General features: G+C 41.2%; 2 protein-coding genes across 2 annotated transcripts; one reads left to right on the forward strand and one right to left on the reverse strand.

Moving 5' to 3' along the window:
* Positions 1-713: 713 nt before the first annotated feature.
* Positions 714-16,042, reverse strand: LOC117574852 (serine/threonine-protein kinase 32A). The gene is made up of 9 exons (XM_034258865.2): positions 15,832-16,042; positions 5,224-5,662; positions 3,935-3,990; positions 3,699-3,864; positions 3,414-3,484; positions 3,214-3,340; positions 1,939-2,064; positions 1,611-1,792; positions 714-1,554 (listed from the first exon to the last, which is right to left on the reverse strand). Exons 2-9 carry the CDS (start codon positions 5,276-5,278, stop codon positions 901-903), a joined length of 1,437 nt encoding a protein of 478 aa, XP_034114756.1. The 5' UTR covers positions 5,279-5,662; positions 15,832-16,042; the 3' UTR covers positions 714-900.
* On the forward strand, positions 6,586-8,007 carry LOC117574469 (ubiquilin-2). The gene has a single exon (XM_034258306.2). The coding sequence runs from the start codon at positions 6,717-6,719 to the stop codon at positions 7,809-7,811; it is 1,095 nt and encodes a 364-aa protein (XP_034114197.1). The 5' UTR covers positions 6,586-6,716; the 3' UTR covers positions 7,812-8,007.
* Positions 16,043-16,519: the final 477 nt, after the last annotated feature.

Raw genomic sequence — 16,519 nt, forward strand, 5'->3', positions numbered from 1 at the left:
CAATTTATACACACACAAAACCAGATTAATTATTTACTCTTTTTTATACAAAGAAAAAGCATTAAAAAAAACTTATGTGAAACATGAATGAAATATAACTTGAAATAAAAACTTCAAAAAAATCGAAATTCAACGCTTTTATTATTTGCAAATTGAATTGATTAATTGACAAAACGAATTGTTATTGGGGAAATTATCTTTTATTTTGATTTCTCAGCTAACATCTAAAAAAGGTACATGTATAAAGAATACTCGTACATATGTTTTTATGTATACTATATATACAGTTTGGAAAAGTTATAAAATAATATTTATACATATCATCGGTGTATATATATAAAGGTGCAATTCAGCGTGTTTTCTTTTCAATGTTGTTTGTTGCTTGTTGTTTGTGGTGTGTCATACGAAGCCTCGAAAAATATTTGATTTATCCTTGTTGAAGGTTGCGGTAGCTCTCTCAGATTGTTATCAAACCGAATACCCTTGCATAGTTCGATGAAAAGGGGAATCTGCAGCAGTGCACATTGAAATAGCAGTACGTTTAAAATTTAGCCGGGTTTTTTGATGGTTTCTTATATCATTTATATCATTATATCATCATTAACAGAAATAAATAAGCAAAAAAAACTGTAGTAGTAGTTTTTTTTTTGTCGCACTGCTATTTCAATGTTCACTGCTGTACATATTGAATGGGGAATTAAAATGAACTACAGAATATGATATCTGATCTGCAAGGGTATTTATTCTTCGACATGCCGAAGCTAGCTTTTTCTATTGTATACTTCTTTTGTAGTTCTGCGTTTCGGGTGAGGTGAGACTGTGAAACCTGTGGCAATTTGCATATTGCGCTCTATTTGTGCGATTCGAAATATGAATTTGGATATTTTTTGGGGTTTCGCTTTATTCACGGATCGTGCTCGTCGCCTTGCAGCAGAATCTTCGAGGCGTGGGCGTGACTGCTTGCGATTGCATTTGTGTCTGCGGGGAAGGTGTGCGATCTATAAATTCAATACTATCACTATCTCTTGCTTGCTGTTGCTGTTGTTGTTGATGTGTTGTGCCCCTAATGCAGGGCGTGGGCGTTGGCGTAGGCGTCGGAGTGGGCGTTGGCGTGGATGAGGGCGTGACTGCGCTGACTAGCGATGTTGTGGGCTTCTCCTGAATGGGCGCCAGACTGTTCACTATGGAATTGGCCATGGCCAGTTCGAGTTCACGCTGCCAATCGCTCTCCTTTTGCTCCATGGCTTTGCGTTTCAGCTCCTTGAAGCGATTGTAGACTATGAACTCCTTGATTAGCGTCGTCTCTGGATCGCTGTCCCTCTGCGCCGAACGCTGCTTGGCCAGGCGCTTCTTCTTCTTGTGCAGCGGTCGCGTCTCGACGATCATCTCCTCCAGCTCAAGGCAGGGATCACAGTTGAGATGATCCTCGGGTGGCTTGAAGAGCGGCTTCGTCTGCTTCTCCAGCACCACTTGAAAGTCTGTGGGACGCAGCAGCGGCGTCTGATGCAGCTCCTGCTGTGAGCTAATCCTGGCGCCAGGATGCACACAGAGAAGCTGTTAGAAAAGAGGAGAGTTATAAATACTGTTATCATATTTAAGGGAACACTCACCTTTTGCAGCAGATCGATAAAGTTGTGACTCCAGTAGTGGGGATAGTGCACCGAGGTGTTTAGCACGTTCTTAATCTCGACCAGTGGCGTGTGCGAGTGGAGCACAAATGGCCGGTTGTTGGACCTCATCTCGTAGGCCACAACGCCGAGGGACCACCAATCCACTGGATAGCTATAACCCGCTGCAAATGAACATCAAAATGATGACCGGATGCAGTCAATTAACTTTGTTGCAGCTGCAGTAATTCAATTTGCGACTCAACTGCCAGCAAATGGATTCATTCCCTCCCACACATTTGCCCTGTCCGTGTTTACAATTTGCACTTACCAACTTCTTCCAGAGCACACATAAACACTTCTGGCGCCATGTACGGCTTCGTGCCCGACATGCTGCAGGCGAGCGAGTCCTTCTGCAACCTCGTTGCAATATTAAAATCAGTCAAATGAGCGTGTCCTGAAATTAAGCGCACGTAATTGGTTTCCAATTACCCATCAACCCATATGCACCACTCTCAATGTCTCCGTGTGTGTGTGTGTGTGTGTTTGGGTGTGTAGTTATGGTTGAGTGTGTAAATGTTTGTATATCTATTATTTCCGATACCCTACACAGTATCACAAATGTCCCAGAGATAAGGGTCTGTTGACTATCCGAAGTGGAAGCTAACTTATATTAATATATCATATTTATATACTGCAAATTTCTCAGCAATTTAAGAAGTTATTAAAAAAGTAATTTTCAAGTTTACTCTCCTAACAATTTCTCTTTCTATAGAGTATGTAATACTCGACTACTTCAGCTTTTCTCTTCACGTTTTTTCTTCGTATGCCTTTAATTGAATTTCTGCGTTACCTTTGATTGTATTCTGTTTCGCAAATATCAAACTTTTATGCGTTTTATACGCATGCATCGTTAATTAACTCGCATTTTTTATACATTTTCATTTTCTTTGACCAATCCTGTGGCGTAGCAATTAATAATGGTAAACGATTGTCGCAATCTCCCCGGGGCTTCTACTCTTAAAGTCAAAAAGAATCATATTTCACAGGAATTTAAAGGCAACAAAAGTATATTCAATTTGTGATTGACTCGTCAGGTACATATTGTATATATATGAGCTTGATTCGCAATACCGTAAAGTACACAATACACTCCGAGACTGACAGCTAGACAGATGTGTGTAATACTGTTATATTTGCTTATCAAGCTTGCGGTCGGACAAGGCTGTAAAATATTGAGGGGCCTAAAAGTATGCAACAATTTTTGCCATTGCCCGCAAATGTTTTCATGTATGTGTGTGTGTTTATGTGAGGCAGCGAAGCAGACAAAAATGACAGGTGGCAGGCCTTTTGGGGGCTGGGCCCCATCCATGTATGAATATGAATAATTTGAGTATGCTTCGCAGTATTCACAGTATTCACTTGGGCCGCCGCCAAGGAAAAAGTTTCACCTACTTTGTGCGACTTGGACGGGGAAATCGATAAATTTTTGAACATGCTCTGGATATGTTATAATGAATTATGGACGCATATTTGGCAACTTGACTGCGAGCTGGCCAAGTGAGTGTGTGAGTGAGTGTGTTTGAGTGTGTGTAAAGATGCTCACCGGTATCATCCAGTAGAATGTTATCTGGCTTGATGTCCCTGTGGATCACACGCTGTGTTTGAAGGTACTCCAGGGCACTGCCCAGCTCGCACACTAATAAGGCCACACTCTGCTCCGAGAATTCCACCTGAAGGTGTCGAGATGAGGGAAGAGTTAAAGCTCTCTGCACTGCAAGTTAAGTAGTTATCCAGCAAACTCACCCGATTCTGTAAATGGTATCTTAAATCACCGCCCGTCAACAGGTCGCACACCATGAATAAATCCTCCTCATCTGCGTGGGAAGAGAGAGAGACAGAGAAAAGATAAAAGTAGAATTGAAAGATGCTGACAAGAGAACAAGCTGGCATCAAAAGAAATGCACATAGTTAATTTGCATTTTGATTGCCAATCAGCAACGTTGGCTTCCACACACACTCGCACACATGTCCAGGTATTTGCATATGTATAAGTGTATAAGTGTACGTGTGTTTGTTCGGGGCACTTACCCTGAAACGAGAACCATAAATTGACGAGAAATGGATGCTCCAACGAGGAGAGCAACTCCACCTCCTTGATCACACCGCCCAAGGCGCCGCGCGACTCGCAAACGGAGCGACTCACATATTTCATGGCATACAAAGTGCCGCTGTCGCGCTTCTGTACAATGCACACCTGTAAGCACAAGCCACAAGGATAACACTTGAGGGAGGAAGAGGAGGAGGAGGAGTGTCACATTACTCACCTTGCCAAAGCTGCCCTTGCCAATGGCTCGGAGTATTTGAAAGTGATCAAAATTGACTGCAAAGAGAGGAAAAAGTGAAGCAGAGATTAGTTCCTCACCAGCTGAGCTGATTTAACTGGCAGCTGCTTGGCAACGTTTTCCTCTTCTGCCTCATCATCAACCTCAGCTGTTCTTGGCGCCAGGGAGAGATGAAGAAAGGCGGCAAGGCGTCGAGCTGGAGCAACTGGAGCTGGGGAAAGCTGTGCCTGGCCAGCACCTCGAACTTCTCGCTGTCCACAAAGCTGAGTCGCAGCACGCAAAGCTGACGAGAGCAGCTGTCGAGGAGCAGCTGAAAGTGCTGCGTGCTCAGCGGCAACTGAAGGAAGTTCAGCTCAATGCTGGTCAAGTGTCGTCGCCACAGGTGACGCAACAGCGAGTGACACTGCAGCTCGCTGCACTGCAGCATGGCCAGCTGATCAGGCAGTCCCAAAAAGGACAACACTTGCAGCAGGCACAGCTCATCCAGCTGCTCCATTTCGGGTTTTCTTAGTTGCTTCAAATGCTTAGCCAAATGTTGCTTTGTTTTGCTCCCTTATATCAAACGAGTCCGGAGTAAAGGAAACACTTGACCATCTTCTCTGTAGATGCGATTCGCAGGGCCATAACGATCTGGGCTACCAACCAGGATAAAGCTGGCTGAGACGAAGATACTAGAGGTGGAGAACTATCGATGGCACTATCGGGACTATTGATGGTTGGCGACTATCCACACGCTCTCGATAGCTGCACGCACTCTGGATAGCAATTAATCGATATTTTTCAAATATCTTTGTATACCCGCAACCTCCGTAGAGTCGGAGAGGGTCTTCAGCAAAGCTGGACTAATCATTTCAAATAAGCGTACAAAATTATTGGTTGAAATAAATATATAAATAGCAGTTAAGGTACACCTAAAAAATAAAAAGTGATTCTATTCAAATAATTATTTTCAGATAAAGATGTGAAAACCAATTTTATACTCTCATGTTTTAAATAAATATGGATTACTTCAAAAACTAATTAAATTATTTTCTTTTACTGCAATATCGACAACTATCGACGATAGATTTTCCTTGCTATCGTCGATAGTCGATAGTTTATGGAAACTATCAAGCACTATCGATGGCGCAGACTATCGATAGTTCTCCACCTCTAGAAGATACGCTCCACCGGTACAGCTACGGACCTCCACTGGTCTATGCTATGCCCCTAGCAGGGGCAGCTGGTCTTACCTAAACCTAACCTTATATCGAATTTATCTCTGCACTCACCGTCATCATCCTGGAGCAGACTTGTGTCGGATCTGCTCGACGAGTTGGCGCCCATTTTGTAGCTACATTAATGTGCCGCCTTGCGGGCGCTTTTATTGGCTATTTGCTGCTGCTTCTTCCTCTTCTTCGTTGTTGTTGTTTTTGGTTTGTCGTATCCGTTTCCTGCCTGTCTGTCTGTGTATCTCTCTCTCTCTCTCACTCTCTCGCTCTACTTGCTGGAGCTGCTTGTGGCAATTTGATTGAATTCAATTGATTTGCTTTCGTGTTCTGTGCCCCGCATTGAGCACTCGCTTGATTGACGCTTCTCTCTCTCTCTCCTGCTTCCCTCGACTAGCTTTGGCAGCTTCTGTTTTCCTCCTCGTTGTGGTTGTTGTTGTTGTTATTGTTGTTGTCTGGGATGCTGCTGCTGCTGTTGTTATGATAACTCATTGTGAAGCACCTGAAAGAGCCACAAAACAAGTTCAGATCATAAAGTGAGAGCTGCCGATAATTGTGAATGACTTTTGCATAGATTTACTCTAAGTCGACAACTTAAGCCGGCTTTCCTCCTGCTCGAATACACATCACACACACACACACGCACCTTTATTTTTCACTCATAGCTCTCCTTTGGCATTAACTACTACTTAACTTAATGAACCTGTGCTTTATCGTAAAAGACTTCAATTATTTTCCTATTCCATTTAATTAGCCCCATTTTCCATACTTGGCTTTTTATTTGGGTTCTCTCCCTAAACTGTTAAGCATTACACAAATAATAAAGATATTACAACAGAATTTTTAATGGGGAACTTAATGATTACAACCGCTACCCATACGATACTGTAGTTATCTTACTTGTTTTATATTTTATACAAGATTGGATGTCAATTATATGGTTGGGGAAAATAAATAACTTACAACTATTGCCAACTAATTGGAAATAATTTAATTTAGAAGAATCTTTCCATTATTTTAAAATACTTTTCTAGCTAAGAAAAGTGATTAACAAATTTCCTCATACGTTTCCTTATAAGATGCAAGGCAGAGCTTCTTCATCAAAAATATTGAAAAGATAAACAACAATACTGTAAAGGAATTGTTAGGAAATACTGTGAACGCTAATCCTCTGACTGACCGATATTTCTTTTAGTATTATTTTACATAACATTTTGTGCCTACATATGGCACGGAAATGTTTAAAAAGCACAACAAATTCACGGCCACACCACATTTGCCTATTAAATAAATGCAATGGTTCTGCTTATGTTATCGCTATTATTACCATACTATAATATTTTGAATCCCCATACTATAAATTTCCGATACTCGATCTCAGTAAGTTGGGAGTTTGTTGTCACAATCCCTAGGAAGTCTGACGCACACTGGCAAAACAGAGTTGTCAGTTGCTGGGCAACTTTTGTAAATGTTGTAGACCCACAACTCCCATTAAATCAATTCGACAACGACAGACACATTGGAGAACTAGGAATCGCTTTGCGCTGCTGTTGGACATGTGTGCCAAGAGCATCGAAATAACCGCCCGCGAGACGGGCGGAGGAACTGCTGTCGTCTCTTTGCGCCAGAACGAGTTGATCTGCAATCTGCGTGCTCTGGTCGCAGTGCGTTTCGAGCAGGCCATCGACATGATAATGCTGATCTTTGGTGGCCAGGTGCTACTCGATGTGGGGACCATTGATCGCCAGGGCATCACCGAGGGAGTCACGGTGCACGTTCTCTTCCGTCCGTTGCGCCAGGAGGAGAAGAGCAACTCCTCTCCGGACTTGAATCTTTCGACAAAGTACTTGTCGAAAAAACGCTTGGAGATGCTGAAGAATGTGGACTTCTTCCAGCCGCTGCTCGATGATCCGGCTACGCTGCGGGACATGATGTATAGCGATGGACGGCTTCGCAAGTTGCTGGACGAGAGCGCTTCGTTTCGTCACTACATGAGCAGCGATCGCAACTTGCGTGAGTTCTTCTCCACACTCTTCAATCCGGCCAAGGTGCAGGAGCAGGGACGCAGGCGGGACATTCACATTTTGCGCATGGAGTGGGTGCCTGGCAGCTACTCGGTGCTCAACAAGATAACCTCTTTTCTGAACAGCACTCAGGAAGACAACGTGGCCGCCAATTACCAGAACATCGATGCTGGCCTACACTCTGGGGACAATCCGCAACGTGGACGCGAGAACTGTTTGCCTTTGCCGAATCCCTGGTTGCACGAACCTCCCGTAGTTGGGCAACCCCGACGCCCAGGGCGCATGGGGAGAGGTCTGAAGAGGAAGTGCCATCGTCTCATCAAATCAGATGACACCAAGATGCTGCGCTATGCCAAGGATTGGTCTGCATTCGATGAGTACTTTGCAAACGCCAACTCGACGGAATCGAACAACTCGGATGCTCTGGATCCACTCTTCGATCGCTCGCTCAACATCTTTGATTTCATGTCCACCAACGACTCGCGCTGGGAGCAACACTTTCGCTCCGAACTGCTGGAACTGGATGCCTTGGGACACACTAATCAACAGCGCAACATCAGCGCCCTTCTCATGTCCTTCGGGGATGTGAAGTTGGCCTGCAAGCTGCTCCAGAAGTGGAACCGTTAGCACACTCCACACTCCACACTCGACAGACTACCAAATACTACACTGCATTTCATCAACTGTTTAGTTTAAATTGTTTTTGGTTGTTTAAACTGTTTGTTGTCCCCTTCATAGCTCGCTGCTTTTCCGACAACCTCAAGGTCTTCTCTTTTCATTGTTCAATCCAATGCATGCCAGCAAAGAGTTAAATGTGCTAAAACCTTGCCTTTTATTTCACTTATATAATTGGGATATATTTTAATTGCACTTTAAGTCAATAATGCAGCAACTGATGCTACAGTTTATATTACCCAATAGTTTGTATATGGGAGCACGAACTTCTAGCGACTACACTTTAAAATTCTGATTATTAATCTTAACTGCACTTTCAGGAAAATCTTTGGGTATCGCACAGTTATTGCTGTTGCTTATAACAACTTTTTTTACATTAGTTATTCAGTTTAGTTTATTTTTTATAGACGGCCCTCTAGCTACTACAATTTGGAATTCGTTTTGTTAATGTTAGCTGCACTTTATACAAAAATGCTTTATTATAGCTAAGTCATAACCTTTTACTTCAACTTCTTATATAATAGAAGTTATTTAGTTCAATATAATAGTTTCTACCTACGACCTTCTAGCTACTACACTTTGGAAAACGATTTGTTAATTTCAGCTACACTTTCAGTAGAAAAACAGTTGATACTATTTCTTTCAGCTTCTTGTCTTATATTAGCTATTTAGCTTAATCTATTATAGATCAAACCGCGACCCTCTAGCTACTACACTTGCAATTCGCATTTTAGAGAAACATTGTTTGGTCAGGGTAAGTCATAACCTTTTACTTCAGCCTCTTATGTATTTGTTATCAGGTATTTAGTTTAATATATTAGTTTTTAAATATAGGTACGACCTTCTAGCTACTACAATTTGGAATTCGATTAGCTAATATTGTCTGCTATTCAAAGAAAATCAATCTAGTACAGTCACATCTTTCACTTCAATTACTTATTTACTTTCAGCCAGATTGCCTTAAAATAGAGACACTTCTTCACACAAATCATATGACAATCGAATGCGCAATACATTTACCAATTCATAGGTGTTGCTGTTTTTCAAGCATTTTGAATTGTCTCAAAATTTCCATCAGTGTCAAAAGCAGCCGCAAATCCAGGCCGCATTTTCTTTTTATGATTGATTGAAGCAAGTTTGCCAGGCGCGATTCCATTTGAGCGGGTTGCCATTGACATTCTAGGTTGGGATTGGGATTGAGGTCGAGTGTCTATAATGGTTTCCCTTTCTTTCGCTGGTTGGTCGAGCATTCAGCCATCCATCAATGCTCGAATAGCCTCTAAGGTCCTCTCTGACAGTTTCTATCGGCAACGCATGCCGCAATTTACTCCCGCCAATTTTTTATGATTATTGCAAATATATCAATTCTTTTTACGGCCATACCTTGACAATCTGTCGCTGTCAGACTGGAACTTTTACTTGTGGGTTAGGTGAATAACATACTCTAGTATATATTTGCATTTAAAGCTTTATCATTATGGTTATTGGCAAGCTGTTGTTTGATTTCCCGCTTTACAGCTCGTGCGCTTTTATTATTAGCTAGCTGCACGCTGTTGTTAGCATAAGAAAATGCATTGCTTCCCCAGCTGTTTACGTAGCGAACACTTTTTGCTTGGCTTCAGCACAACGAGAAACTAGAAAAGTTTAAGAAAATTTTGCACTTGCCGGGCACAGAGTAAATGTCAATAATGTACCAAGAGAGTCTACAACTTGTGATGCTTCCCCGTACTTTTGGCATTTGAGTGTCTTTTGTTGCCAACTTGGCAACGTCATAACTTATTTGTTTACCAAACGCGAGTTCTGAAAGATTCAGAATATGAAGCTAACATATCCAAATGTGTGTGCACAAAAAATGAAGGCTGTAGCCATCGAAATGCATGAGTTAGGGGAAAAGGTACGAAAAAGAAAAAACTTGGCTACTTACTGTCGCGATAAGTTTCAGAGCAAGTCTAAAATTGTACAGCGAGGCGAGAGCCTTGAGATTTAGTAATTTCAGCTGGAATGGCATTTAAATGCAGACGCAACAAATGCGAACAAAAAAGAACATTAGCAAACGGGGGCGTGGCAGAAGTTGGCGACAAAATGGCGCGGAAACAAAGTGTCCAGCGGCGTCGCGACGGCTGCTGCAAAGCTCAGGCAGGAAAAGAGAGTTTCATTACAAAAAGTGAGGAGGCTGAGTTTCCACATCTTGTCTTGGGCCAAGCTTATTGCTCATTTTTTGCATTTAAATATTTTATGAAAATGACAAAGTAACACCAGCAGTGGCAGCAGCATTTGCTTAATGTGATTGCTTGAGCGAGCCAACAGAGGAGACAAGTGTTTGGCCCGAAGCAGAAGCAAAAGTAGTAGCTGGATGTTGGCCAGGGCCAAGTGTCACCTTGAGGACGTTAACTGGAATCGCTGCGGTGTGCCGACATTTGATTTGCTGACTAACCGACTGACTGACTATTATTTAAATGACAGCAGCTTTTATTGAGTTACGTAAGCTGCACCAACAGTGTTGGGCGCCACTGTGCGACGCCACTGTCGCGACCTGTAACAAGTTGTTATACCCGCTACCCATAGGGAAGGGTATTATAATTTTGTGACGGCAGGAAATGTATGTAACAGGTAGAAGGAGGCATCCCCGACTCTACAAAATATATATATTCTTGATCAGCATCAACAGCAGAGACGATCTAGCCATGTCCGTCTGTCCGTCTGTGTGTCTGTCTGTCTGTCTGTCTGTCCGTCTGTCCGTATGAACACCTAGATCTCAGAGACTCTAGGAGATACAGCTATAATTTGTTTCGGCAGCATTTGTTATGTTTGCACGCAGATCAAGTTTGTTTCAAATTTTTTCCACGCCCACTTCCGCCCCCGCAAATCAATAAAATCGAATAACAAGCGTAATTTTCAAGCTACAGCTGCGAATATTGGTGTATATAATAATAACTATAGTATTTATGATTTCCGAAAACTTGATTGCGATCAAAATTGTGGAAGTTATTTAAGAAATACTTTTGTATGGGTAAAAACGCCAACCTACTAGGGGTCTTAGTTGCTTTGGCTGACAATCTGGTATATTGTGCTGTCTATGGTATATTTTGAATGCGATACTATATCGATGTACCAAACATAACATTTGGTATATTTTTAGTATATTTGTATTTTGGTATATTTTGATAAAATACCGCAATATTTTGCTTTTATTCAAAATGGGAAGCGGGTATCTCACAGTCGAGCACACTCGACTGTAACTTTCTTACTTGTTGTGGAGTAAACAGGTAAACAGAAAGAAGTCTGTCAAGAGTTGGACTCGTATATAAATAGAATATGCTATATTACCCCAGAGAGAGAGTGGCAAAGATGAGCACGAGACACTCTCCACGTATCTGTTGTTTGCTTATTATGCATGTATGTACAAGTTAGATAAGGGGAAAAGCAGGTGGAGGGGGAGAATGTGGATGAGTTGTACTTGGGTAGTACATGCAAATCCTTTTGGCGCCTGCATGTGTTCCTCGGCTGTTTTCCGGGAATTCGTGTTGCGTAGAACAGGTGTGAAGCTGTAAGTAATCCCCGAAAGACTCATAAAGCGAATTTATGCATTTCTCTCCCTCTACGGGGGAAAAGACATAAAACTGATTTGAACTACGAGCGGGCAAAGTGAAAGGAATTTCCGCCGACACCAAATAACACAACTTCCTCATTCCCATTGCCTTTTAACTTGTGCTTTTAGCTGCTCGTTTAGCGTTTCCCTTTTAGGTGAAGGGGGGAACACATTTCATTTTCTGGGAAATCTAGAGGTATTTCTTGTGTGTGTGGAATTTCCACTTGCGTCATGCCTAGCGTTTGGCTTGCCGGATTAAAGTTAAGCTACGAGCGATTTCCGCTTTAAGCTAAAGATACACAACAATCCATTCCATCCATCCAGCCAACCTCAATTCATTCACCTTCACGCCACAGTGGCTGGCAAAAATCAATGGCCACCGTTCAGCCAGCCATCAACGAATATCCTGCGCTGCCTTTTTCCGGTTTCCCTCGATTACCCACGCAGCTCTCTCTCTCTCTTTGTCCTAGCCTATTGATTTTACATAATTAACATTTGCGTGATTTGGAAAATGTCGAAATACGAATATTTAGGTCAATAATGGATGCACGTCCCTTGGGTACCCCCTTTCCTTTTCCCTTCTCCTCAGCAATTAGTGAGGGAATTATGAAAGTATTTTTGGCATGTCCCACAACGAGTATTTAGAATCTCAGCAGAGAGAAAACTTAATTAGTTGAGAGTGCACAAGTTCTTTTCGATCCATATGGAGATTGTAGATAGTGAGCTATCAATATGCAATGCTTCATTAATCAAAGATTAACAACAACTACAACAAGGGGCGTGGGTTCGGGCATTTAGCTGCCCAAACAAATGACAGCACATCAATCAAAATGACGGCCCAAACTGCCTCCCTCTCTCTCTCTCTCTTTCTGTCTCATTTCCTCTGCCTCTATCCACGTCTCTGTCTTCGCCTTGTTGTTGATTTTTGCCTCTTTATCATTCATTTGCCCTGCTCAAATTAAAAGCGCGCCTTAATTAATGGCGGCTTGCAAATTTTTATTTGTATTTTTCCCCTTCCTCATCTGCATCTGTCGCTGTCTCTTATTTTATATTTTTACTTCTATTTTTACATTTACTTAACGCCATCAAGCAAAAATCTGTTGCTCTCCGCCGGAAAAACTAATTAAACGCCTGTTGGCGCCAGCAACCAAGAGAAGTTGGCAACCAACGAGCCATGACCGAACCCTTTATTACAACCCCTCAAGTTGGGGATTGGAGCGGGGAGGTTGGTAGGTAACAAGCGGGTGCAAAAGGCAGCAAATCACCATCGAAAATTTGCATATAGCAGTCTGACATCTCCATTGGGAGTCCCTAACGAATCCGAGCCCGAATCCTCATCCGTCTGTCCGCTGTCGTCTGCTATCTGACAACAAACAACTCAACTCAACTCAACTCGATTCCACAAAACTATATTGAATGCATTCATCATTCGAACACGCTTCAACCGCATTGACTTGGCTTGGGGACTTCCATTCCCTTCCCTCCTCTCCCTAAGTATACATCCTTATGCCTTTAATGAGCACAAACTTTTCCAGCTCGACAGCCCAGTGAGTAATGGCAAAAGAGCTTCGATAATATACAAAATTAATGGCTGACGAAATATAAATATTTTTCTTCAAAATTTCACACAGATACAAAAACTTCACATAACTATATTTTACACCCAAATATTTTAATGAGCTAAAACTTTTGAAAGCTGAAAAACTTTACTTTACAGAAATTTCAGTAAAGGAACTTTAATGCTGTAACGTAATATTATATTTTATGGTAAACGAACTCTTTTTTTATCTGCAGTTCACCATATTTCTAGTTAATTTCGAAAGCTCCATAAATAAGAGTTGACTTATAACCATATGCTCATATCCCCATGTAATAAATCCGGACAGATAACAGAGATAGAGAGATATTTACAAAACTGAACAGATATAGAATTCGAGTTTGAGTGAGATTAGACTAAAGCTGCTTTTGTTTCTCGGTGTCGTTATATTGGCCATCTAGGGTAATTCCATTGCTTATTCATAACCCATTGATGGACTCTCTGACCTCGAGGCTGTGCCTGGATATTCGCGCACTTTACAACACATTAAATGCCATCTTTGACAGCACTGGAGACAACTCCATAATCCGCTCGTAAACGGGCGACGTTTTATGGCACTTTCCGTTTATGTTCCGACTCCGACCTCAACCCCGACCCCAAATACCGAATACCAAATAAATGCCATCCACTTCAGGACGATTGTTCTCGCTCCTTGTGATGTGCTCGACAAGTGCGATATGAACCATAAATATCATATGTATATGGTTTATTTTTTATACTCGTATGCATTCCCAATGCGACATCAATAAAAATGTTATAGTAGTAAATAAAAAAGAAAAAAAGGAGAAAATCATAGTTGCTGTTTTTCCAGCTATTAGTTAATATTCATATTACATTGTCATGCAATTGACTTGCATAAATTAATGACAGACCACAGCATAAAAAATAAACACAGTGAATAAATTATAATTAAATGCATATTAAATTTTGCAATTGCATGAATGGCTTTAATAAATAAATTCGCAAACTTCTGGTTGCTATGCAATTATAACGCACAGATTATGTGCATAAAACAAGAGCTTATTTAAATGACCAGCAAACGTTGCAATAATAAATTTTAGTATTTTTAGTAGACAATATTGTGGAGTGGATTTATAGTATATAACTATATTCATCGTATATTAAAATAGCTAAGTTGTTGTGGGTCACGAAATGTGTTTAAAAATAGCTGTTAAATAAACAACCTAACTTCAACTTTAATAATTGAATAAAACATATTTTCCCAGCTTTCGTTTCCTTGTTTCTATACTAATCCACTATAGAACAGTTTAGTCTTTGAGTAAAGAATATTGTGAATTGAATTTATAGTACAAAAAATCTTAAAAATTAAGAAATATCTAAGTTGGTGTGGGTCACGAAATGTGTTTAAAACTGTCTATTAAATAAACAGCTCAACTTCATAAAGCATATTTCTCTTTATTATAATTTCCTTGTTTCGATACTAATCTAAGATAGAACAGTCTTTGAGTAGAGAATATTGTGAAATGGATATATAGCGCATCACAAAAATAAAGAAATACCTATGTTTAAAACTGTCTACTAAATAAACAGCTCAACTTCATAAAGCATATTTTCTCACCATTATCATTTCCTTGTTTCGAAACTAATCTACAATAGAACACTTTAGTCTTTGAGTAGAGAGCATTGTGAAATGTGTTTAATGAAACACAAACAGTAAACAATACGTAATTTAAGAAAACTTTGCGTCATATGTTAAACAAATATTGAGAAAGATACAGAAATAGTCGAGTTGGTTTAGGTCAAGAAGAATACTATATAGAATTGCCTCTGGAAATGTGTGTGTGTGTACGTAGAAGCTTCTAAATAAATAAGCAAACTTCAACTAGAATAAGGGAAATTTCTTAGCTTCCCCATTTCCCCATTTCCTTGTTGCCATCTCTCATCTCATATTTCCCAAAACAATAACAATTTGTTGTGACATCAGCATCTCGGGCGGAAGAAGTAGAATTAATTATGGCTTCATCTGGTAGCATCTCAGGCAAGCTCAATTCTAAATTTATGGAATGACTCGTTGAGCTTACAACGACACTCGTAAAACTATTCATCTTCTCAGTGTGGAGCATTATTAGCATGGATGAATCATAGGTCCTGAATCCTGCTCCTGAAGAGCATTTTCTCGTTTGCTGCTGAAGATGTTCAACTTGGACACATGTCAATGGAGCGCAAACCTCAAATTCGCAACATGGATTAGAAAAAGCCACCCCAAGCGAGTGGGAACTACCCCCCGGGGCACTGACACTCCACCAAGGGAGCAGTGAAGTAGGGGGACGGGAGCAGCTCCAAAAACGCAAGACGAGTTCATTGACATTGCTGTGATGTGAACAGAACAGAAAAGAACAGAACAGAAGTAAGTCACACACGCACTCCTAAATACACACACATTTACATAAACATATCTATATACATAGTGTGTGTGTCTGCATGTGTGTGCGTGTTATTATTGGTATGAAATCACGCAAAAATTTGCTTAAGTCAGCATCGCATTTCTTTTGTGGGGTGTTCGCGCAGCAAAGCAAATAAAGAGAATTCTTCGTGCTGAAATTTAGTATTATGAGTTGAGTTGAGTAAATGTTTCATCTTTTTTGGGGGCTCTGTGGTTCTTGGCTGTGGTCTCAGCACTTGCCTCAGGAATTTATCGATTGCCGTCGTTTCTCGTCTTTTTACAGGGTAGCCAAATTGCACAGGTTAACTTAAGTATTCAAATTGCACTCTCTAACACAACTCTGTGGCTTCTATGTATGTGTGTGTGTGCGTGTGACACTTACATGTTGTTGCATGTTGGCAGATCTAAAGGAGTCGCCACGAATATTCCATAAATATCCAAGCCTGAACTCCTTCCCAGGTGTAGTAGCTACTTTATAGCTGAAGCCAGGCACTTTACTTTGCTGTCTCGCGGTCTATGCCGCCGGCAAAAGTCACGCGATTGTTAAGATAAGCACAACAACAAACACTCACACACGCACTCGCAGTTGTACCGTTATTTCGCTTTACTGTTGTCGCGTGTTCTCCTTTAGAACAACCGTTTGCTGGCATTGCCCAGACTCAACTAACAACTGTTGTTGACTACGGCGCGAGGACTGTTTATTATTAGTACCGGCGGCGTTGCCAGACTGCGAAACAACAGACAGCAGGCTTGCTCTCTTGCTCGCAACAATTTCGCTCTCTTTTGCGCCCTTCATTTAAGAGAGAGCAACCGGCGAATGGCAAACGTAAGAAAGTAAAAGCAAAGACAACAAGCAAAGGCGACGGCTAGGCGACGTCAAAGAGCGAATTTTTGTTTGAAAATCCGTGCGTTATGAATGAGCGCCAATTAGCCAAGTTGGCTGGCTATGCTTTATTATCATTATGATTATGATTATTATCATTATTATTATAATGACTATGATTAGGAGGCAGGCATACAAATTGTGTTTATCTTTGTGCGGCATGGCGTGGTCTAGCCGAAAACTTAAA

Source organism: Drosophila albomicans, chromosome 2R, assembly GCF_009650485.2.
Source record: "Drosophila albomicans strain 15112-1751.03 chromosome 2R, ASM965048v2, whole genome shotgun sequence".
Lineage (NCBI taxonomy): Eukaryota > Metazoa > Arthropoda > Insecta > Diptera > Drosophilidae > Drosophila > Drosophila albomicans.

Bases quoted from the DNA above. Each gene is read 5' to 3' on its own strand.
- LOC117574852 (XM_034258865.2), bottom strand. From the start codon at position 5,278: ATGGGCGCCAACTCGTCGAGCAGATCCGACACAAGTCTGCTCCAGGAT. The intron at 3,991-5,223 runs GTGAGTGCAGAG...CTCTCTTTGCAG, and splicing joins TCTGCTCCAGGATGATGACG to TCAATTTTGATCACTTTCAA. The intron at 3,865-3,934 runs GTGAGTAATGTG...TTGTGCTTACAG, and splicing joins GCAAGGGCAGCTTTGGCAAG to GTGTGCATTGTACAGAAGCG.
- LOC117574469 (XM_034258306.2), top strand. From the start codon at position 6,717: ATGTGTGCCAAGAGCATCGAAATAACCGCCCGCGAGACGGGCGGAGGA.